At 38.2% G+C, this 26,134-nt stretch overlaps 1 protein-coding gene across 7 annotated transcripts in view; it reads left to right on the plus strand.

Moving 5' to 3' along the window:
* The window catches only part of LPP (LIM domain containing preferred translocation partner in lipoma), a 725,954-nt gene that overhangs the window by 362,709 nt on the left and 337,111 nt on the right, over positions 1-26,134 (plus strand). For 5 of the 7 annotated variants that reach the window (XM_012470875.3, XM_021668859.2, XM_012470876.2 and 2 more), the window contains one exon: positions 5,705-5,830. In XM_012470875.3, the coding sequence (XP_012326298.2) occupies positions 5,705-5,830 (126 nt within the window). The remainder of the gene's footprint in view (positions 1-5,704; positions 5,831-26,134) is intronic. The other 2 variants (XM_064366916.1, XM_064366915.1) reach the window with 1 other exon arrangement.

Raw genomic sequence — 26,134 nt, forward strand, 5'->3', positions numbered from 1 at the left:
TGTGTTATTAGCCTGTTAGGTTTTACTAAGTTAAGGTAGTTTTATATTCCTAAGTTATCAGGGAAAGCTTTTCTTTTTCTAATTTATCACAAAAGGAAGTTCAAGCTTGGGCGAGTCTGGGAACCTCTTTGTTTTCCACGTGGGATCAGTGGTAAGACATGTCTTTACCTCTGTGAAGCACAATTGAAAACACATTAATTTAGTACATTTAAAATAGATTTCTCTAGGGATTATTTGGTTACTTTTTTAGGTCTGTCATTGGGCAGTCACATACAAATTCTGGCTTTTCAAATTCACATTCTATGATGTATTAGTATGATTGTTTGTCTGTTTCAGAATCTCAAAGATTCTGAAGTTTGCTGAAGATTAGTTCAGGGTCATGTATGTTTTGAGTGTGACGCTGGGCATTGGATCTAATTCCAGTATTTAAACATCCTAGGGTGGAGACTGGTTCTTAATTAAATAGACCATTCCCCTTGGTCTTTTGTTTCCCTTAATAGCCTGGATAAGATTTTCCTATGTAACAGTTTTTATTTGATCATTAAGCTCCTTAACTATTTTTTTTTCGTAGCACAAGACTTTTCCGTTAGTGCTGCTTTCCTACCTGGAAACTGAAATGAATACTGAACAAATAAATTGTTAATGTATTAGGCAAGATCTGTTTATTTTCATTCATTAATAATGAATGATCTCACCATTTCACAATCATTAAGGCCATAATTAGTTCAGGCAGAGATCATCTGTTGATGCTAAAACCACTGGGTGGGTGAAAGGTTTTTGAGGAGTAGAATACTCACAGTGCACCGAAGTATCACCTCATAGATTATTTTTAAACTTAGAAATGATCCAGGTATGCTTACAATGGTGAAATCTGGTAGACACTATATTAATTGAGTCATCAAACTCGGCATCACCCAAATATGGGCCAAACTGACACCACGAGCTTCCTGATGGGATGCGGCGGGAAGGACGTGGCCTCATGCATGTGATATTCCTGCCAAACTTGTTTAATCTGAACCAAGTCATCAGGAAAAATCAGATTGGTGGACATTTTATAAGACACTTGGCCAGAATAATCTTAAAAGTTAGCTTTCTAAAAATCAACAATCAACTGGGAGCTTGTTCTAAATTAAAAGAGAATAAAAAGACATATTAGTTTATTATGTGATCTTTGGATTTGGGATGGAAATTTACAGTAGATAAAAGGACACTACTGGAACCACTGGTGAAATGTGAGTATGGGTGATATTAGATAATAATGTTTCTATGTTAAAGTTCTCCAGTGTGATAGTGGCTTTGAAAAAATTAGAAATCCTTAGGAATTTCTTAGGAATTCCTAGGAATCACTTCTCTGTGAGTTTAAATTTCTTTGGATGTAAAGAATGAAAAAGTAAATACATACAAATCAATGCTTTTTCATAACTGTTTGCTGGTACTCCTTGTCTGTCATCTGTGGTTAGTGGTTTAGTGATAGTTGGGCTGAAATATGACCCATTTAAAGTCAGACTCTTGATAATGGCCTAAGTTTATTTCATTCACATGCTATACGTTTTGGTTCTGGCTCTTGTTTTTTGGACTGTCTTTATGTTCTTACAGTGAGGGTGTCATTGTCCTATAATTCTGCTGTTGGGACTTACTATGATTTTTCAAGTCATAATAAAGTCCCAACTCTAGTTTGGTGAGCTTTTACCACATATGTATTTAGAGAATGGATAAAAATAAATATAAGAAATAACATGTTCATATGGTTTATTCATGGGAGTTTTGTGGTCCTTGGTAAAGGGACGCTGTCACTAAACACCTTTGGTGCCCACCTCGCTTCTTTCCCTCCCACCTGTGTGTACCAGCTGCTGCTACAGCGATCAGCTCTGTACAGGTGTGACCTGGTAGCCCTTGGCCTCAACTGCAACACTTTTCACCCACTTTCTGTGCTGGGCCTTCTCTGCGTTCATTTAACTTCTTGGGACAAATATGAGGGGGTTTAACATCTAGTAGGCAGTGCTAAACCAATAGAGAAATGGAGGTTGAGGATACATGTCCACTCTCCAACCCCTCAGATGGAACAACTTGAGGCACATTTTACAGGACTCCTCAGCATGCTCCAGGAGGACGGAGCCCTAATTGCCCATGTTGCTGGCCAGCTCAATATAACGTGTTTGAATTGGCTTTCCTGCAGCATTAGTCTATTCTCATTGGGCTCATAAAGACATACCCAAGACTGGGTAATTTATAAAGAAAAAAAGATTTAATGGAGTCACACTTCCATGTGGCTGGGGAGGCCTCACAATCATGGCAGAAGGCCAAAGGTACATCTTACATGACGGCAAGCAAGAGAGAGGGAGAATCAAACAAAAGGGGTTTCCCTTTATAAAACCATCTGATCTCATGAGGCTCATTCAGTACCATGAGAACAGTATGGGGGAAACTGCCCCATGGTTCAATTATCTCCCCCATGCTCCCGCCCACAACACGTGGGGATTATGGGAGCTACAATTCAAGATGAAATTTGGGTGGAGACACAGCCAAACCATATTTCCTTTCTTCTCTGCTTAACTCTTTCTAATCCCTCAGTACTGTTTCTTGGAATTGATTCCCAAAATAAATGGCCTACATACAAGCTTTTGTCACAGGCATTGTTTTTCTTAGCAGAATACAGAGTAAGACGATGTAATCTTTGAAATCTCTCTAGTTATGGTTGGAGAGTGTGGGGATTGTTATAATTACAATAACTACTTTATAAAAGTTTGGTGGTAACTAGAAAAGGCATTCATCAGGAGAATCTTCCTTGTTGCTGGCATTGGGAAGGTCATTTATCAGTCAGGTAACTAGCACAGCTACCGGGATAGGGAATTAATTAGGAAGAAGACATGTTGGTAAGTCTACAGGATTCTGTTGCTTGGTTATAGGACTTTGGGTCTTGGTATCGGGTATAAGGGTTTGGGAGTAGCAAGAGCCCCTAAATCTAAAGATAAATGAGTATCTAGAGATTCATGGCGGGACTTGGGCAGGACATCAGTTATTTGACGTGGAATATAAAATCGAGACTTGAAAGTCTCTATTCTGATTCATAATGGGATTGAAATATAGGAGTAAAGCTACTATAATATTTGCACAGTCTTCCCCTGCCATGCTGCCCTGTTATCCAGTTTTCATGCAAAATCACACAGTGTGAGGCTGGAAATTGTAATAATTTATATCAACCTAATATGAGAAACTGAAAATAGGGAGCAGTCTGAACTTAGAGGGTAGGGAAAATAAGGATCCCGGAAACTAACTGATGTCTTACAAGCACAGACTGGTTGCATATCATAAATACTTGTTTCAGGGTATAGTTCAGGGTAATTCTGTGACTTGTTGAGTCTCAGTGGTTAGATATTGCAGTGACTTCAGGCATAGGCAGTTGATGTACTTTCTGATTCAGTAAAGTACAGATGTTGAAGACCTGATTAAATCCTGTCTCTGCGAATACCCCGAGGGAACACTTGATGAATGATGCTTCCCTCAAGAAGAAGAATAATTAACAATAGCTATATTATTCATATTAATTTATAGTTACTGGTTGCTATAATTAATGCTATTTAGGAAAATCATCATAATTATAGCACTTTACAACTTAGAGTATTTTCTCATCCATTTTCTTATCTGAATCTTGTAACATCACCCTGGCTTAGGTAGAACATGTGACATTCTCTTCATTTTATAGATGAGAAAATTATGGCCCAGGGAAAGACTTAAGCAGGCACCAATCTACCACCCTTCCAATATATTGGACTATCTATGAGTATGTGGAAATACACTTACCAAATTAATGTCTATCATAGTATTTTATATCTGCACACAAGAGAAGCAACTTTACTCAGCTTTTAGTTATCTTCTGTAACAGCAATGTCCTGCTTTTCCTTGTACCAGGAGCCATTACCCAGAATGTTCACATGAAGTTTAAATGTTAAATGGAGTTTTTCTTAATTATACCACAATGTTTCATAGTTAAACATTGGAGATAAACATGGGATCTCCTCTGATACAGGGATTAGCACCTTGAAAACATCTGTTTCCAGTATACAGACCCGCTGGCATTTAACAATTTAATCACACTGGAAATTCAGAATCAGAAAAGTCTGAATTTCAACCAACCTGTCATGTCACTCTTTTTCTATTTTTGGTTGTGACAAGAGAATGGAAGAAAATCTCTCAATTTCACAAGGCCAGCCTTCAAATCTGGGCCATCCAGCTTGATGATATATGCATACTTACCAGTGTGAGCATGTGAGCATGTATACGCCAGTGTGAGCATGTATACACCAGTGTGAGCATGTATACACCCGGCGTGTGTGCACACACAGACGCACGCTGAACCTCTTTGGTTCCCTTTTTATATCAAATCCTAGAGTATCCACTGCCTACTGCTGTACCTCTAACTGTGTTTACCCAAAATGTATTGATATGAGGAAGGTTACTGGCTGAACCTGTGGCACAGTCTGTTATTATTCATTGATTTATTTATTCAAAAATACTTACTGAACACTTGGACTAGGCCTTGAACAAGATTTTGAGGAAATAGAAACGAAACAGACAAAGCTTCTCACAAAGCTTTTATGTTCTATGGGAGAGACTGAAAATAAATAGAAAAGTACACATGGTGGTAGATACTATAAAAAATAGATTTAAAAGGGTAAGGGGATAAGATGACGTGATGTAGAGGGTCATAATAATACATTTAGAAGGAAAAAATTGTAAGGTGGCTGCTTTAGACAATGTGATAATGTGAAATATATATATATATTATTATTTTTATTCTTTTTGAGATGGAGTCTCACTCTGTTGTGTAGGCTGGAGTGCTTGATGAAATTTTAAGAGCTTACTCCGTACACATACATGATCATTATTAAATTGTCACTTTAAAAGATTTTATTTTTACTTCACCCTGCCTCCAAATACTAGAGTCATCTTACTTTATACGTCCTTGCTTTTAACTCTGGGCAGATGCTTTGCTTGTTTTTCCCAAACCTGGTCATAATTCCTGAAAACACCCCGTGGCGATGTTATTGTCCTCTTGTTGATTCTCACTGCAGGTAACACGGGGCTCTAACATATGAAATCCAGAGATCCGGACTTCATTGTCTGTGCTCACTGCCACATGCTTCCTCTGCCCCTCAGCAGAACCCTAAGAGGTCTCTTTCCAGTTCACGTTTTACATGCATCACTTGGGTCTTGTCATCCTTGCACACATGCATACCTAATACCCCCTGGACCTCAGACTTCTAAGTACTTCCATGCTCCGATATCTTCAAGTGCTAACTTCTCTTTCTGGAATGTCAGTCTCCTTTCCCTGCTCCTTGCTGCTCCAATAAATGTTATTATTCTAGGCAGTGGTTTCTAAACAGCAAGAGCTTGTGAGCTCTCTTAAGCTGGTTCTGCTGTTTAAGTGCAGGAATGGAGACATTTATTTTCCTTTACTTGTATACTTTAAAAAAATCTTCTAAATATGCAATCTGAGAAAAATCATCTTTTATTTTTCTGTTTCCGTATCTGTCATAGTGATAATTCTATCTCAGCCAATCTCACTGAGATTTTATGAAAGCTTAATTAAAAAAAAAAGAGGTACAGAAAAACTTGGACAAAGCTGCACTGTAACTTGAGACATTTGAACTTACAATGATATCAATGGAAATTTCATTTATTCACATGTATGTGTTGCTTCCAGCAGGGAAATCCCGGAGGCAAGACACTTGAGGAGAGGCGCTCCAGCCTGGACGCTGAGATTGACTCCTTGACCAGCATCCTGGCTGACCTTGAGTGCAGCTCGCCCTACAAGCCTCGGCCTCCGCAGGTCAGTGCTACCCGCATCCGTCTCCCACAGCCAGTCCCACACATTCTACTCTTATCAGAAAGAACGTGCTGCATCTGAGAGCTCTTTTATTTTTTGTTTCTTTTTTCTTTTCTTGAAACAGAGTCTTGCTCTGTTGCCCAGTCTGGAGTGTGGTGGTGCAATCTCAGCTCACTGCAACCTCCACCTACTGGGTTCAAGAGATTCTCCTGCCTCAGCCTCCTGAGTAGCTGGGACTACAGGCACACGCCACCACCATTGGATTTTTTTTATTTTTATTTTTAGTAGAGATGGGGTTTCACCATGTTGGTCAGGCTGGTCTTGAACTCCTGACCTCATGATCTGCCTGCCTGGGCTTCCCAAAGTGCTGGGATTAAAGGGGTGAGCCACCGGCACATGCCCAGCCCTTTTATTCATTTTGATCTTCTTAGAGTCAATGGCTTAAGCGGTCTTTGTATTTAATATCAATGTGTGTTAGTCAACTGGCAGATAGTTCTTAAATTGACTCTTTGAATATTTTCTTTAAAAATAACACATTACACAAAAATATTATATAAAAAAGTAAATCTCTTCTTCCATTGCCTTGATCTTTTTACAGCTTTGTCTATATGGATATTTTGTTATATGTTGTTATAATTTTCACAAATGTGACTCAGCTTGGCTAGGCAAGGTTAAGGTGAAGGGCTATGTCTTTTGCGAAGAAATTACTTTCATTGAACATTAAGATGGTTTTCATTATTTTTGTCATTGTTATAAATAATGTTGCAAGGTACATATTTGTGTATATTTTCTTCGGAGCTGTTTCCTGGCCTCACATTTCTAGGAGTGGGATTGCTACACTGATGAGTGTGACCACTTACTTACTTTTTTCCAAAGTTCATGAATAGTTTATGCTGGTACCACCAGTCAGTTTGAATATATCAGTTTCTACTGAAATTCACCAAACTTTGATGGTAGCTATTAATCTATGTTTTATAAGTGCAAATGGTACCTGTTAGTTTTTTTTTTCTTTTCTTTTCTTTGGCCTGTTTTGGAACTTCGCTATTTTTCTGCATCTTCACATAACATCTGCATTCCAGAAACTAATCTTCCACTGCTAGTGATCAATCCCTGCCTCTTGAAAGTCTTGAAAGGGTTGTGGCAAATCTGTTTCAGGACTTCCAAGTCCTCAGAAGGCAGCCATCAGAACTCTAGTTGCATATGTTGGACAAGCGCTATTGTCACTGTTTCACTCTGGGTGACATTTGCTTGACTAAGTGAGAGTGCATACAGCCTCTAAGCCTCACTGCAATTCTTGAATGACAGATTCTGTATTTAAAATGGTTCCTTTCTTGAGTTAAAAACCACTCCTCTTTCTTTGCTGAACTCCTCATAAGGTGGCAGTGCTTTCTTCTTCTTCCTTTTTTTTTGAAATATATATTTATTGCGTTTTAGGTTTTGGGGTACCTGTGAAGAACAGGTAAGATTGTTGCATAGGTACATACATGGCAGTGTGGTTTGCTGCCTTCCTCCCCATCACCTATATCTGGCATTTCTCCCCATGTTATCCCTCCCCAACTCCTCATCCCCGACTGTCCCTCCTCTAGTTCCCGCCGCAGACCCCAGTGTGTGATGCTCCCCTCCGTCTGTCCATGTGTTCTCATTGCTCAACACCCACCTATGAGTGAGAACATGCGGTGTTTGATTTCCTGTTCTTGTGTCAGTGTGCCAAGAATGATGGTTTCCAGGTTCATCCATGTCCCTACAAAGGACACAAACTCATCGTTTTTTATGGCTGCATAGTATTCCATGGTGTCTATGTGCCACATTTTCCCTGTCCAATCTATCATCGATGGGCATTTGGGTTGGTTCCAAGCTTTGCTATTGTAAACAGTGCTGCAATGAACATTCGTGTGCATGTGTCCTTATAATAGAACGATTTATAATCCTTTGGATATATACCCAGTAATGGGATTCCTGGATTCTTCTTCTCTTTGTTTTTAATGAGATGGAGTCTCGCTCTGTTGCTCAGGCTGGAGTACTGTGGCGCAATCTTGGCTCCCTGCAACCTCTACCTCCCAGGTTCAAGCGATTCTCCTGCCTCAGCCTCCTGAGTAGCTGGATGACAGGGGCCCGCCACCACACACAGCTAATTTTTGTATTTTAGTAGAGATGGGGTTTCACCATGTTGGTCAGGCTTATCTCGAACTCCTGACATCAAGCCGTCCACCCGCCTCGGCCTCCCAACATCTGGGATTACAGGCATGAGCCACCACGCCCAGCTGCTTTCTTCTTTAGATATATTCCCTTTATCTTTTCTAAACATATAATGGAATTGTCAGCAATATGGGGATTCAAGGCAAAATATACTACCAGTTAGCTCTTCCTTCGCTGTCCCTGCTCTTGGCTCTATCTGTACCGTGAGTAGTAAAAATGTACTTTGTCCCTGTAAATGTGTACTGAGCTCCTTGTCTAGAGCAGTCACTGTGGTCTTTTGGGGGAACTGATGAGGCAGAAAAGTGGATAGTTGAAAGAAAGAGAAGTAGGACTCCGTTGTCGTCTTCTAACAGCCTGTAACGTTATATGTGAGGCTATGGTCTATACTGCAGGAGCACAAACAAGATCGTGATATATTCTTTTGAGGTGTCAGAATCTGATAATTCTTATCAAAAGACTTGCATTTTCATCTGGAGGGGTGAGTGGAATTGCATTGTTGGAGACAGCGGGGGAGAATAGCCTGAGCTACAGGGCTGGAAGCTCCAAGGCTGCATTTAGAGATCTGTAAGCAACCAGATGGCTGCAGATGAAGCCTTCGAAGGCTTGTAGTAGAATATAGGTCTGGGAGGTTTCCTACAGACAGCATGTAGACACATTTAAATGCCAGATTATGACTTTAGTATGTCTTCTGTAGAGAATGGGGTTATTTGAAGGTTCTCAATAAGGGGAAGTCTAAAATTCATTCTGAAAAAGGAAGGTAGGAAATAAGACCAACTGTGTAAAGATGCAGGAGAGTAAGCCCAGGTCAGAAAAACGTTCTCCAGCAAGCCACATTTCATACTTGCTGACCGTTGTTTGATGTTCAGCAGTTTTTTGATTCCAGCCAAGCAAATGCCCCAAATTTCATATCTGAAGACAGAAAGGCCACTGACTTTGCCAGTGGACTCAGTGGCATTATTCCCAAATGCTTCTCTCTCTGTTGCCCAGGCTGGAGTGCAGTGGTGCGATCTCGGCTCACTGCAACCTCCACCTCCCAAGTGCAAGCGATTCTCCTGCCTCAGACTCCTGAGTAGGTGGGACTATAGGCACACTCCACCACACCCAGCTAATTTTTTGTACTTTTAGTAGAGACGGGATTTCACCATGTTAGCTGGATGGTCTTCCTCTCCTGACCTCTTGATCCACCCGCCTCCTCCTCCCTAACTACTGGGATTACAGGAGTGAGCCGCCATGCCTGCCCCCTCCCCTTTAAAAACAAAAACAAGAAAACCTAGAGTTTTCATTTAAATATTTTTTTTCTCCCCTAAATTCTTAGAACCTGATAGATTCTGAGAAGATCATGCTTTGAGGATTTTTGTTTAATATAACCTTCGTTCTTTAAGGCTGTGTCTGCACATGCCTCTCAAAAACCATTGCATTTTAATAGGTTTATTCAGCAGCTTCATTTTGTTTGAGCAATCTTTCTGAGCACACAAATTCATCATCACTTGTATTTGGACAGCACTGATTTTGAAGCACTTTCATATATATTCTCACTTGAGTGAGATATAGATATCTCAATTCTGAGATGTACGTGGTGTGCTTATTTCAGGGATGAGGAAACTAAGACTCACCACGAAGACTAATGATTTCTCCTTGGCCATATGCTTGAGCACTGCTGAGCACAACTGGACTTTGAATTTTGGCCTTTTCTTGATTTTAAGTTCCAAACACCAGATTGAGGGAGTCGGGTTTTGTTTTAATTTTTGTAAGGTTTTTACCATCGATGAAAACTGGCATCAGTCATCTGAGTGACACTGTCCCTTGAGTGTGGCTTTCTCATAAAATAAAAACATTGAGAAGTTTACAAAATTTAATTATAATAGCCATTAAGTAGAACAAGTTCAAAATTATGGTAAAATATGCTTTCCATGTGACTGTTTCATTCAGAAATTAAAGGATGGTCCATTCTAATTTTTTTCTATTACTGTAATTTAAGAAAGCAGGAGTTAATTGGGAGATACATCTCATCCTTTTGAATTATCTTCCCTCTGGTAGAACTGAATTAGATGTGTTAATATTTATTGGTTAACGTAATTATAGGCTGTGAGAACAATAATCACACACTTAAAATATTAAAAATATGTGCCAAGAGAAGATGATGTCTGTAGTAGACTGTGTTGTGTTATAATTAAAAGGTACTTGGAAAGTCCTAGAAATGTAGACCGTTAATGCCCAACTTTGATGTTTCTATTTTTTGTTCAAAGCAAATTTCAAAACCTATAGAATTACCTGACTACTTAAAGTAGGCTAGTAGGTCTGTGATTTCTCATTAGTCAGCATGTGTTGTAGGCTTTTTTTTGAATCCATGTCTCTATCACTTTTGTAAGGCTGCTTTGACTCATGTTCTAGGGGAAAACGATATGTATGTGGAATGTTTATATAGTGAGAGGTTCCAGGGAGCTCCATTCTCGTAACAAGCCTGAAAAATGTCTGAGCTCTTGAAAGTAGGTTTTTTAAGTGAATTATTATTTATTTATGTTTTTTGTATTGTACTTTAAGTTCTGTGGTACATGTACAGAGCATGCAGGTTTTTACATAGGTATATATGTGCCATGGTGGTTGGCTGCATCCATCACCCTATCATCTACATTAGGTATTTCTTCTAATGCTATCCCTCCCCTAAACCCCCACCACCTGGCAGTCCCTGGTGTGTGATGTTCCCCTCCCTGTGTCCACATGTTCTCATTGTTCAACTCCCACTTATGAGTGAGAACATGCAGTCTTTGGTTTTCTGTTACTGTGTCAGTTTGCTGAGAATGATGGTTTCCAGCTTTATCCATGTCCCTGCAAAGACATGAACTCATTCTTTTTTATGGCTGCATAGTATTCCACGGTGTATATATGCCACATTTTCTTTATCCAGTGTGTCATTGATGGGCATTTGGGTTGGTTCCAAGTCTTTGCTATTGTGAACAGTGCTGCAATAAACATATGTGTGCATGTGTCTTTATACTAGAACGAATTATAATTCCTTGGATATATACCCAGTAATAGGATTGCTGGGTCAAATTATATTTCTAGTTCTAGATCCTTGAGGAATCACCACACTGTCTTCCACAATGGTTGAACTAATTTACACTCCCACCAACAATGTAAAAGCGTTCCTATTCTTCCACATCCTCTCCAGCATCTGTTGTTTCCTGACTTTTTAATAATTACCATTCTAACTGGCATAAGATAGTATCTCAATACGGCTTTAATTTGCAATTCTGTAATGACCAATGAGGATGAGCTTTTTTCATATGTTTGTTGGCTGCATAAATGTCTTTTTTTGAGAAGTGTCTGTTCATATCCTTTGCCCACTTTCTGATGTTTTTTTTTTTTTCCTGTAAATTTGTTTACATTCTTTGTAGATTCTGGATATTAACCCTTTGTCAGATGAGTAGACTTCAAACATTTTCTCACATTTTGTAGGTTGCCTGTTCACTCTGATGATAGTTTCTTTTGCTTTGCAGAAAATCTTTAGTTTAATTAGATCTCATTTGCCAATTTTGGCTTTTGTTGCCATTGCTTTTAGTGTTTTAATCATGAAGTCTTTGCCCATGCCTATGTCCTGAATGGTATTGGCTAGGTTTTCTTCTAGGGTTTTTATGGTTTCAGGACTTACATTTAAGTCTTTAATCTATCTTGAGTTAATTTCTGTATAAGGTATAAGGAAGTGATCCAGCTTCAGCTTTCTGGATGTGGCTAGCCAGTTTCCCAACACCATTTATTAAATAGAGAATCCTTTCCCCATTGCTTGTTTTTGTCAGGTTTGTCAAAGATCAGATGGTTGTAGACGTGTGGTGTTATTTCTGGGGCCTCTGTTCTGTTGCATTGGTCTATATATCTGTTTTGATACCAGTACCATGCTGTCTTGGTTTCTGTAGCCTTATAGTACAGTTTGAAGTCGAGAATTAAATACCTAGGAATGCAACTTACAAGGGATGTGAAGGACCTCTTCTAGGACAAATACAAACCACTGCTCAAGGAAATAAGAGAGGACACAAATGGAAAAACATTCCATGCTCATGGTTAGGAAGAATCAACATCGTGAAAATGGCCATACTGCCAAAAGTAACCTATAGATTCAATGCTATCCCAATCAAGCTACCATTGACTTTCTTTACAGAATTGGAAAAAAACACCTTAAATTTCATATGGAACCAAAAAACAGCCTGCATAGCCAAGATAATTCTAAGCAAAAACAAACAAACAAACAAACAAACAAACAAACAAAAAACAAAGCTGGAAGCATCACAGTAGCTGACTTCAAACTATACGAAAATAGGTTTTACCAAAGCATTTTCCTTCTTTTATTCAAGGGAATATTTTCTACTCCCAGATTTTCTGACTTTAGTTCTGTTCACTTATTAATCTCTATGTTGATTTTAGAAATAATGGCTTAATTCCACATATCCATTGATTCATTGATTCATTCATCTAACATTTGACGAAATCCTCCTCTGGAGCACTCATTGGAGATTTAAAGGCTAGTATCGACAGGTCTTTCCTTTAGAGTAATTTTTAATCTTACAGAAGAGATAAGCCCCTAAGTAACCCAAAGGGACACAAAAGAAGGGCTTCAGTGTGTTACTTAAATTATCAAGTAAATCACCCTGTGTCAAAATTATTGAGAGATAAAATACAGGAATTCCAACATTGTACCTTATACCTTTCAGTGTCATGGAGGACTGCACAGAGCAGGCAGTATTTGAGTTCACCTGGTTTAAAGTGTTAGGCGAAGGGCAGGGGATTCGAGGTACAAGAATAACAACAATAAGTCTCTATAAAAAATCCCTCAAGTATAGAGAGGTTTCAGGTTGGTAAGCAAATCTTTATGCCAGGAGGGTGGCATACCGCAACTCTACGGTGACAGAAGCTTCTGTACCCAGGACCCTTTTGGATCTAACCCTGTGTACTTCATCATCTGCCTGTCCATCTGTATCCTTTATCATATCCTGTATAATAAACTAGTAAATGTAAGTAAGCATTTCCCTGAGTTTCATGAGCAATTCTAGCATATTACCAAACCCGGGAAGGGCATAATGGCAAACCCCAATTTGTAGTCAAATCAGACAGAAGTCTGGATAACTGGTGACCACCCCCAGCCCGCCCCGCCCCCGCAGCTTGTGACTGACATATGAAGTGGAAACAGTCTTGTGGGACTGAACCCTTAACCTGTGAGATCTGCAGTAACTCCAGGTAGATCATGTCAGAGCCAAATTGAGTCATAAGCCACCTATCTGATATCAGAGAATTGGTTGATGTCTGGAAAAAAACCCGCACATTTGGTGTCAGAAGTGAAGTATTCTGGCTGGGCGTGGTGGCTCATGCCTGTAATCCCAGCACTTAGGGAGGCCAAATTGCTTGAGGTCAGGAGTTTGAGACCAGCCTGGCCAACATAACAAAACTCCAGCTCTACTTAAAAACAAAAGAAAACAAAACAAAACCACATATATATATGTATTAAAACACACACACACACACACATGTTTAAAACTTAGCCAGGCGTTGTGGGGTGGTGTAATCCCAGCTACTCTGGAGGCTGAGGCAGGAGAATTGCTTGAACCTGGGAGACGGAGGTTGCAGTGAGCCAAGAGTTGTGCCACTGCACTCTGGCCTTGGCAACAGGACAAGACTCCATCTCAAAAAATAATAATAATAAAATAAAAAGAAGTGAAGTGTTCCATGAGTAGAATACAGAAAACAAGTGAGGTTTTTCTCTTCAACTAATATAAAAAAATTTGGAGAGAGTTTTAAAACAAGAATAGGCTGGGGCATAGTTTGATAGCCTCGTGTCCAAGTTTGCCAACAGGAGGAACATTGGCTTCTTGATTCCATGAGATTCTCTCTCTTAAAGGAGCTCCCTTTGTGTGAACCTGTCCACATTACCAGTTAGTGCTTCCTTTTTGTTATTTCAAAAATGGGCAGGCTGGGTGCCATGGCTCACACCTGTAATCCCAGCACTTTGGAAGGCCAAGGTGGGTGGATCACATGAGGTCGGGAGTTTGAGACCAGCCTGGCCAACGTGGTAAAACACCGTCTCTACTAAAAATACAAAAATTAGCTAGGCATGGTGGCAGACACCTGTAATCCCAGCTACTTGGAAGGCTGAGGCAGACGATTGCTTGAACAGGAGGCGGAGGTTGCAGTGAGCTGAGATCGCGCCACTGTACTCCAGCCTGGGCAACAGAGCGAGACTCCATTGCGAACAGAAAAAAACAGAAAAACAGAAAAACAGGACAGGGCAACTACACTCCATTCCCACTTTTCAGAAGACAGATATTTTTCTAAAGCTACAAGAAATAAGATGGCTCAAAGCAACAGCTCACACAATCATTCCCATTTCATTTCATTTTGGGATTGTTAGCTTGTGCCTGGAGTTTGCTTTAAAGCTTCAGGACTTTGAAGGTTGGGAGCTGATCCTCTCTGAATGATGTTCATCCTAAAAACGACATATTTAATTCCTCACTTTAAAAATTATTCTAACTTCTATTTGGAAACTGAGTAGTGAAATGCTGTGTGGTCATATGGACATGTCTTCAACTGCAATCTAAGCACTCCCACACTGGGTTCCTTTCATAGAGCAATAATGTATGAGGCAACCTGAGAAATTATTTCAGGTATGTGTGTGTTGTACTTAGAGCTTTTTATAAGAATTCATGTGGTCTGAGGGCTTCGGTGCAGTGTAATCAGGATGGGTCTTGTGGTGCCCTGGATCTTCCCTTCTCTGTACTCTGTGTTCTAGCTTGCAAATGCCATGAGGAGCTGCAGGGGAGATTAATTAGTAATTAAAATGTTTAATATTTCATGTTATTCCATGCAACCCAAACATGTAGGCTACTGGGAGATGTAAGCTACAACTTGCTGATACTGTTTGATGAGACACAGACTGTCTCTGCACAGTAGAGACTTTTCTGTTCCTGGCAAGGCTTCTTGGGACTTGAGATTGGAACTGGGTAATATTCTGCTGAAAAAGAAAATAGATGTGGATAGTGGCATCTTCCTCCTCCCATATTCTCTTGGGAAAAATGTAGGAGCTTTTCATGATTTGCTGAGAAATGGATTTGTCCATATATTGGCATTGTCTGCTTAATAATAGCTTTCTTTGAGAGCTATGGTAAAAGTTGAAACCTTGTAGAAACCTCTTGTATAAGATGTTAAGTGGAACACAGTAAAATAAAACGTCCAAAACACCATTTTAAAAGAGAAAGGGATCTTATTCTTCACAATGCCCATGCTTTGTTTAGAGGATCTGGGTTGTTTTCAATTAGTCTGTACCTGCCAGAAAACTTCAACAGTTTAATAACAATGAGGTGGGGTGGAGGAGTGGTTAGCTGACTCAGAGTTGCATGGCATGGCTTTTATGACAGGCAATTAATTTTTAGATGATATATAATTGCATTTCAATAACACACCTCATTTTTTTAGATGATGTGTTTGTGTCATATGTAATGAGCATAATCAACGTTAGCTTTAAATACATTTTGTTTTGTGTGCCATCAAAATGTAACGTTTTCAGAGTAGAAACTTTGCCTAAAAATCTACCTTGCATTGCACCTCAACAAAGGTTTTGCACAAAAATATTCATTTCACTTGTCCCAGTGTAAGAGTTGGCTCTGAATGTATCTTAGCTCCTAGCAGCGATAGAGGAGGACAGCTGAGCAGATAGCTGCTGAGTGCCATGGAGTGTTCATTCAGCTAAAGCCTGAGTGGGAGGGGTTGCCTTCTGCGGTTCTCTAGCTATATAGTCCTTGTGGTAGCCTTTAACTGTGATTTGTTTGTTTGACCTTGATGAGTCCTTGGCTCCAAGATGAAGTGTTACATTACGCTGAATCACTCAATCCAGCATTGGTTTAAGAAGAAACAAACAAAGCTGCCTGTTGAGTTTCTCTCTTTTACAACAGTATCTTAGTGGAAATAATTAGCCCTATGTCTATGCAGAAGCACACATCCCATTTGCAAAATTAAAGAGTGTTCTTGTTAGGACTGGTTTTTCTATGTCTTTCTTCCTCTCCCACTGTTTAAATATCTATTTTGGTAGTAGTGTTAGTATGAAACCCCATAGTTCCTCTCTTTTCTTTTTTGATTTAAAAAGCAAATAAACAAGAAAACACAAGTCTAGCTATTTTTTTTTAACTCAAGATGACTAGATACAGCCACGGCAAATACATAGGATTGTTGTGTTTTAAGAGAAAAAGCCGTATCTCAGATAATCTAGAGTCATTGTTTTGTCCATTTTGACATCTGCTTCTTTATATGCTTTATAGCCAGACTAGAGTAAAGTGATAATAAGGATGATCTCTAGACAGAAGGTTGGAGGTGGTTAATAACCCATCCTATATATCACAGTTTTTCATGGTGAGTAACTGGTCTGCCCTCCAAGCAAAATATCACATTGTAATGTAACTGCTAAGATTCTTTTCACATTGTGGAAAAATTACCAGTAAAGTTATATACTGCCTTTCAGTGGATCTATTCATTATAAAGACAAAACTTTAGTTTATGTTGCATAATTTGAACATACATATTTCCCTATAAGTCTGTAAGCTGAAGCTACGGAAATAAAATAAACAAATTGAGCACATTTTGCTGTCGAGCCAGCAGTTATACTTTTCATTTACAAATGCCGACAGAACCATTTGTGTATTTTGGTCTCTCTGCTTTGGATCCTGCGCTCACACCCAAATATGCACCTCAGTTATGCTGTCATGTTGAAGTTCCAGACTACAGGAGGGGGTCGAATTATGTTTCATGGTATTGAGTCACAAATTATTTCAATGTAAAGTAAAAATTCTGGAAGTTTTACCTCACAGAGTATACCGTATAGGAACAGTAGAAAAGTATAAAATATCTTCAGTTCGAATAACAAAGAAATAATTGTGATAAGTACCAGACTGTGATGTCCCTGAGAGAAGGTTATCATTTGTTTCCTGGCACATGAGAGGCATACAGGTTTGTTTTTGCTGAATAAACAAATATTGTCATCAAATATTTACATCTCCATTCTTGAAATATGCTAGAAAATCCAATCTCTAATAGATATAGTTAGTGCATGACAAAGTTATAGCTGCTTTCTGATTTTTTAGGTAAGGAACATGTATTTGCATTAAGAAAAATAAATATGGCTGAAGTGAATGATTATTTTTATAGGAGCAACCTGACGGTCACCTAACGGTAACTGATTCATCTAAAATTTTCAGCTTTACTCCTGTATTGCCTTATGTCACTTGATGGCAATATAGTTTGTTATGAAGATGATGTTATCATGGGGTATAATTCAGTATTATATCCATTCTCTTACTACTGAGAAAACATAAAGAAATATCAAGTCTTTTTCTGTATTCTCTGCAGAACTGAAGAAACAGAGGACCATTATATTACTATTTCCTACATAAAAACCAATAATATACATTCCTTGTATTCAGTGACAGGAAAGAAGTTACCTAACTAATATATGGATATATGTTTTCCTCTTTCAGAAAACAACTTCAACAAAAAACACCTGTGTAATTATTATATGAATTTTTCGCTTTTACTGCCAGGTAGCTCTGGTTCATTAAAGGAAGTCTCTAAGATTCACCTCCTCCTTCTTTTACCAATTTATTTCTGATAACTCTTGACCCAGTGTTTGAAATGTGATAAACATATGCCAACTGTGAAGCATTTCAAAACTGTCTAAATCTAAGTCATGATTTTAAATGGAAATAAACTTTGTGTCCATACACATATATTTGCCTGTAAACATCTTAAAAATATATATAAACTTCAGACAATTTTAAAAAGAGAGTATTGAATTTTAAATGGATTCTTTGCTTATATTGATGGTAAATAAAAGGTCCATTAAAGAAGCATATTCTGCTGGTGTAAATAAAATAGAAGATTTAAATGGGTTAAAAAGATAGAATATTTTCTTGTTCCTTTTAAGAAACAAGTTGAAGAAACAATAAAGCTCAAAGCATATATAGTCAGATGTATGATCCCATAAAGGAAATCATTTGCGAATTGCCTTGAACTCTTTCTAATTTCATCTTGATATCGTACTGCTTATATGAAAATGCTGGAAAATGTTGCTTCTTAGATACTGCTAGAGGTGCTAAGCTTCTTAGCATTAAGGAATCTTCTTGGCTGTCTCCACCACCCAACCAACACAGAGTTATGTTTTATTTCCCAAATGGCCAGCTTATGTTAACTTGATGCTTACCAAGGCAGTCAAAGCCAGGAAACAATTTTTATAAACAGCATCCTGAATGACTTGATATTCTATGTAATACCAATTTTACAGTTTTTTTCTCCCATTATCTAGCCTAGCATACCAAAAATTATGATGTTTAACTTCGTTGATCTGCAGTCACTTGTGGATCAGATCTCCCAACCAGGAAAGAAGGGAAGATAGGAAAATCAGGGTGGTCTGTTTGCAGCTGTGCTAGCCCAAGTTTCCTTGAGTGCCTTCTGAAGGAAGAGTGGATAGAGATGTATCTTTCAGGGCCATTGCCTTTCTAGCACTATTGATCATATCACATGGACAAAAGATAAAGAAACAATAGAATTTTAAAGTTATGTGAAAAAGAGCTGAAATGTATCTTGAAAACTAACTAGTTAATAATGGCTTGTTGAGAAGTGAGATGGGATTGAAGAAGGTGGCCATCGTGTATGTATTTCCAAGAGCCATCTAGATGCTCCCTTTTATTTATTTTTTGGCTTATTCACTCATGTATTCCTTTATTCATGGATTAGGAATTGAGCACAAGTCTCTGTTGATTTGTTCAAAGATACTAAAGAAGATCTAAATCCATGGAAATACATCTTCTTTTCATTAACTGCAAGATGTATATTCTTAAGCGGCATACTCCTCAATTTGATCGATAGATTCAAAGCAATCTCTATCTGAGTCTAAGCTGACTTAAGAATTGACAAACATCTTTAAAATTCATACGGATGTTCAAGAGTCCCGGAAATGCCAAAATCATCTTGACAGAGTTTTAAAACTTACTCTCAAATGACAGAAATCAAGCAGTGTGATATTGGCCTAAGATATATGTAAGTATCAATGGAATAGAACTGAGAGTCCAGAAATAAACCATTATATTTATGGGCAAATGATTTTCAACAGGGTGTGAGACACTGAAACAGGGAAAAAATAGATTCCTCAACAAATGATGCTGGAACAACCAGATATCTACAAAGAATAAAGTTTGACTCCCTACCTCATATCATAATACACAAATGTAAAGGATAAAACTTGTGGAAGAAAACATAGATGAGTTGAACTTCATGAAAGTTCAACACTTTGTGCTTCAAATGACACCATCAAGAAAGTGAGCAAACAATCCATGGAGTTTGCAAATCATATATCTGTTAAAGGGCTGATATCTGGGATATATTAAGATGCTTACAACTCAATAAGAAAAAGACAACCCAATTAAGTAAGAAACAAAGGATCTGAACAGGCGTTTTCCCAAGGATATACAAGTGAATGATATGCCTAGGAAAAGATGCTGGATGTATTTAGTGATAAAGAAAATGCAAGTCAAAACCACAATGAGATACCACTTCACACTCACTAAGGTGGCTAAAATAAAAAGAGACAACGTGTGTTGGCAATGTGGTAGAGAAATTGGAAACATCCTACATTGCTGGTGGATTGTAAAATGGCATAGCCCTTTTGGAAGCAATCTGTCAGTTCTTAAAATTGGTCATAGTTGCCACATGACCAAGCAATTATATTCCTATTTATGTATCCAAGGGAATTAAAACATATGACCACACAAAGACTAGCATAGAAATGTTCATAGCAACATTATTCATAACAGCCAAAAAGTGAGAACAACCTAAATATCTATCAGTTGGCGAATGGATAAGCAAAATGTGCTGTATCCATATAATTGAATATTACTCAGCCATAAAAATGAATGAAGCTCTGAAAAATGCTACAAAATGGACAAACCTGGGAAACATTATGCTATATAAAAGAAGTCAGACACAAGAGACCATAGTTTACGATTCCATTTGTATGAATGGGCAAATCCATGCACCCAGAAAGCTTAGTGGTTGCCAGTGTCCAGGGTGAGGGAACAATAAAGAGTGACTACTGATGGGTACAGGATTTCTTAAGTATTCTGGAATTTGTTGCACAATTTTTGAATATACTAAGAATTGCTAAATTGTGCATTTTTAAAGGGCATATTTTATGGTATGTGAATCATGTCTTAACTAAAAAATTTATTTTGAAAGGCTCTGTATTGAATAATTTGCCTAGAATACACAGATGGCATTGGGAGTGGCCTCCACCCTGAATATGCTTACAGTCTATTGGAGAAAAATGCAAACTAACAATTATAGTACTTAAGTATACATGGTAAGAAAGAAGCACATAGAGGATCCTGATTGAACAGGAAAAAGGAAGAAATCTACCTGGATGATCTTAGAAGCTGTTTGGTGGATAGGGAGTATTTGCAGGAAGAATCAGACTCCTGTGTAGCTTGAGAAAGCAGAATGAAGACCCATATCTAGGAACTGAGGGAGGCAGTCAGCAACCTAAGGTCAATATTTTTCTAAAAGTAATGGCAGCTGAAGTTCAATGTAGGCTGCCTAAGAAGAGGGCAAGTTTTCCTTCATTGGAGGCATTTGAAATGACACTGTAGTATTGATGAGGTAAATTATTCACACTCTTTAAATCTCAGTGTTCTGGGTTGATAACACATCTCAGAGTTGACATGAGGACCACATGGAATGATAAGTGTGTTTAATGTGAAAATATAATATCTTATACATAATAAACAGTTATTACTGTTGATCTTACCACCAACATAATTATCAAATGAATTTTGGCAGTAATGCCGGGAAAGGAATTCAGGCAACAGATGGGAACTGATTTGAATGATGTTAGGATTTCATGGTACTTCCATTGTTGGTTACAGAACTCCAAGAACTTTCATTCTTGGAGTCTTCTGTTTCCTCATATAAAACTTGGAAGGAAGAACAGAAGACCTTCATTCTGTTCCAGGCCCCTAAATTGATTATTTCTGTTCCTAAAGCAAACTGCTCAGCCTCAATCATGACATTGTACAATTTGCTCTGATACCTGGTATAGATGTTTCATTTCTTAGAGTTGTTACTGACAAGAACCTCCAATGACCTTGGAACATGGCCCAGCCTCTATGGGTATTAGCAGAATTTTGGTGAACACTGCGAAGTCTCTGGGTTTCTTTCAATATGGGCTTGTTTCAGTTGGTTTGTAAATTGGACTTATAGAATTAGATGATCCCTCATGCCCCTTGTAACTTTGAGTTGATATTACTTTTGCCCCGTATTAAATAAAAACTGTATTGATATTTCTTTCTGTGCTTTTGTTATTTCACTATATATTTTGTTTTAAAATTTGGTTGGAGTTGATTATATGCAACCCAATTATATGGATTTCTTACATGCAACATAGGGAAGTATTCACACATTTAAAGACCAAGTTCATGTTGCTCAAGATAATTTGAACCCAAATTCATTGTGCTAAGGATAATTTGGAACTAATCTTATAGAGTTTAAGATTATTCAAGAGGCAGTATATTATGGTTATTAAAATCTTGGATTTTGGGACCACACTCCCTTGACTCTAAATGTATGGCCTGGGATGTCACTTAAACTTTTTGTGCCTCAGTTCTTTTATCTCTATAATGAAGATAATTATAGTATCTATCTTCCAGGATTGTAATGAGGACTAAATGAGTTTCCATGTATAAAGCACTCGAAACAGTGTTTGACATATTTAGCACCATATGCATTAGAAGATCTTATTGTTAGCTGCGTGCTTATTCTTAAACTGTCTGAGTTACTGCTTTTATATAAGAAGATTGATTTATAAATCTGGCCCATGATGTCCCATCTAACTCTCTGAAACAGATTAGCTACCTCTTTTCAGCTGAGCATCATTCTCATGATATGTGAGGACATCTCTCTGTTCTTGTGCTTTGCCCAGCCCCTTTGGTTTCTAATGCATAGAGCCAAAGGCCAGAGCTAGAGCCATAATGGTCTTGTCCTGCCATCTGACAGACATGTCGATTGTTAGAATGTTTCTGTGGTTAACAAGGTAATCCCTCTGATAAGTGAACAAGTGTCACTGAAATACAAAAATCATAACTCATAGATTTTGAATTTGTCATAATTTACTAAATCTATCATTGGCTTATTGATGTAAATTACTCTTGTCATGCTTCACCTACCCAGACACTAAAGCATGTAAAACAATGGTTAAGTTCATTGTTCATCAGATTGCCTTGGAAGGTTGGTTAAATGCCATTGCTGGGCTCACCCCATGTTTCTGATTCAGTAGGGCTGGAGTGAGGAACAATGATTCATATTTCTAAGAAGTTCTCAAATGTTGCTCTGGTGTGGACCACACTTTGTGAACCCTTTAAAGCTTCTTGTCAGATACAGATCTGTAAGCAGCACTCTCTTCCTCAGTTCTCTCATTTCTATAGCTGCATACCCTTAAGGCTTGCAGTGGATGCTAGTTTTATGTCTTTTTCCTACAGGAGGAAAAACCATAACCTAGAGAAGTATCTTTCCCTGCATACATAGTATATTGACAGAATCTGGAAGATGTTCCTTAAAAAAACAAGTATAGATTTATACCTGCTATTCTTTTTTAAAAAATTTAAGATATATTTATTATTATTAAATATATCCCAGCTACTTGGGAGGCTGAGGCAGGAGAATCGCTTGAACCTAGGAGGCGAAGGTTGCAGTGAGCTGAGATTGTGCCGTTGCACTCCAGCCTTTGTGACAAGAGCGAAACTCCATCATAAAAAAACAAAAAGAAAACAAATAAAAATTGTATAGATTTATGGTGTAGAACATGATGTTTGATATATGGATACATTGTGAAATTGCTAAATCAAACTAATTAAAATATGCGTTACTTCACCTACTTTTTGTGGTGAGAAAACTTAAAATCTTCAACAAATTTATAGTATACTTGTATCTGCAATTCTTGAAAGAACAATTAGATTTGGAAACCTAGAATTCCGAAATCAGTTATTCCATGACTAGAAACATAAATATCAACTGTTTTATCTCTCTGAACCTCATTTTCTTTGCCCATGAATTAATACCTCCTCTGTTTATCATACATGATTTTGTGAGAAGTAAATGACACATTGTACATTAAAGTGCTTTGTTAACTATAAAGTGCTATACAAAGATGATTTTTCATTCTCATCCCAGTTATCACATGCAGTATCTTGTTGTACATCAGCTATTTTATGATAGGCACATCCTTTTCTCACTCAGCTAGGATAAATATTGACTTTTTAAACCTGCTTTCAGGAAGGAAATAGTACATTATAAACTACTTGCCTTGTGCACAGAATCCTTTTATTTTCCTCGTATGATTTTTTTCTTTCCTAGTCTCTTGCTTTTTAAAGCAAACAATTAAGAAACTTGACATTTAGCTGCTTATGCATCTAAACACTTTTATATATGTGAGATGTGGTCACAAACATAAACATATTTTATGAATTTTTCTCATAACATCCTTTTATGCAAGACACCCTACACATCACATGTATTAAGAATGAAGTAAGTGAGTTGCTATTTTGCCTGAAATGCATGCTTTTTTGTTTTTGTTTTTGACAGTTGACAGGAAAAGGGAATTGAGTTGAGCCAAGAGCAATGGATTCTCTTCCCAGTTGTGTAACCAGCGGGTTGTGTTAGATAAGTCAGTTCCTCTCTGGAAGCCTCAGGTGCATTTGTACATAGACCTAGATCTTGTCCTTTCTCCTTCCTTCCACTCTCAATGTCTGTGATATTAGGGTTGTTAGGAAGTTTCAGATGATGACCTTCACCTTGTTGAAGAAGTCTAAACAAAGTGTCCCCATTTATCTGACTCTATTCTGGTAAGATATTTTCCTTTTCATGCCTCAGGTCTAACTGCTGTTTGCAGTTCAGCCTGATGCCGTGAAGCTCTGGCATGCCTTTCCTTCAGGATGTGACTAGTCTTCACTGGGACTCTTAGTTTCTTAGGGCTTGTGTTTCTGTTAGTATGATTGGAAATACAAGAGGCCATGTCCAGCCTTTAATCCCCTGGGATAGATATGTTGGCTGCTTGGGAGGTTTGAGGGGTGGAGAAGCTTTTAAACTTCTAGTGAGTTTCCCCTTTAGTGATTTTCAGAGGATCTCACTATTAATGCATAGTAAGAAGTATTTGTTCTTTTTGCCATGCACCAAATTGCTTAAAAACCAAGCAGCTGAAAACATGTATTTTCCCTTTGTTCTTGGTGAGACAGGAATCTGTGTATGGCTTAGCTGGACCATCAACTTCTTGGTCTCTCACAAGGCTACAATCAAGGATTTGACAGAGTCTGCACTTGTATCTGAATGTTCAGTGGGAGAAGGATTAGCTACTATGCTTAGGTGGTTGCATAAAGTGCTTTAGTTTATATATGGTTGTTGGCTAGAGACTGTTCTCAGTTATTTGTCATGGATGCCTCTCCATGTGGCATCTCACTACATCAAATCATGGAAGCTGAGCAAGCGATAGGTAGAGTTTGATTACAGGATGGAAGTCGTAATCATTTGAAAGCTAAATGTGCAGGTGACATCCCATCACACTTACCATAGTCTGTTTGTTCGAAGTGAGTGACTAGGATTAGCCCACACTAATCCTAGGTATTGGACAAGGGTATTGCACAAGGATGTGAAGCCCAGGAGGTAAGAATATTGGGGCAATCTTAGAAACCTGCCTACCACAAAAGACAGTGTGGTTAGACTTACTGTCCAGAGGGATTTAGTGCAAATATAAGTTTATTTGTAGAATTTGTCAAGTCAGGAAGCAGAGGAGGCATGTGGGGTATCATGAGAAGAATAGAATCTGGAAGGAGCAGATGTAGGAAGAACTCCAGACTTTGAGAAGGTTGTATCTGAATGTGGTTTTAGAGGTTTTTTGATCTAACCACCTCAATTTCTCAAGGAGTCCAAGGCTTATAGAGGGCCTTACTCAGCCAGAAGTTGTGGCTGACCCATGAATTGGAACAAAGTCCACAAACTCCTGACTTATTACAGATTTTCAGCTTGATATAATGAACATAGCTCTGGATTTGTAGTGAAAAGATAGACATGAGTGGTTGTGTGACTCTGAGCAAGTGAGAAGTAAAGGAAGCTTGATATATGGTTACCTAGTTTACAACATGAAGCTATCACTATCATGTATATTTATGTGTGTCTGATGAACACATTGGTTTTTCTTCTTTGTAACTATAAAAGCTTTCAAAATAAAGTTTGCTTTTATTAAATTATTAATGTATAGGTTGATGCAAAACTAGCACCCCCTTTTGACCTCAGGGATAAGTACTAGTTCATATAAATACAATTTTTTTCTCCATCTACATCTGTATCAGCCATTTATTTCTGCTTGGTAAACTATCTCAAAGCTTAGTAATATTTACTTTACTCACATACCTGCAATTTTGATAGTACTCCATGAAAATAGCTCATCTCTGCTCTGTGAAATGAGCCCCCGTGGCTTGATTTGGTTGCAGAGGATTCACTTTCAAGATGTTTTACTCATGGCTGGCAGGTTGACGTTAGAAGTACAATGAGAGTCCTGCATCAGGACCTTGGTTTCTCTTAATGTGAGTTTCTCTACAGACTAGTAGAGCTTTCTTACAGCATAGTGGATGAGTTCCAAGACCAAATGTCACAAAAGAGAAAGGCAGAAATGCCTGCATTGTTATGACTTAGTTTTAGAAGAAGTCACACATAGTGTCCTTTCTGCTGTATGCTGTTGATTGAGGTCTGCGTGGGCTGAAGAACAGGAGATTAGACTTCACCTTTTGTTGGGGTTGTATTAAGGCTCCAGACAAGTTTGTGGGCAAGAGACACTATAGTGGCCATTGATGGACAGCACAGCCTGCCATTATGTTTTATTGTAGTGTATTACATTTTACTTTAATGGTTTATGTTGTATTTGTTTCCACTTGTTGAGGATTTGTATCTGTCAGACATGTATATTCTGTATTAAAGTTGACTTAATTCTCACAACAACCCTGTGATCACGTGGTCCTTCTCATTTTCACAAATGAGAAATCCAAGGCA

Source organism: Aotus nancymaae, unplaced genomic scaffold, assembly GCF_030222135.1.
Source record: "Aotus nancymaae isolate 86718 unplaced genomic scaffold, 86718_ANA_hifiasm-v0.15.2.pri h1tg000067l, whole genome shotgun sequence".
Lineage (NCBI taxonomy): Eukaryota > Metazoa > Chordata > Mammalia > Primates > Aotidae > Aotus > Aotus nancymaae.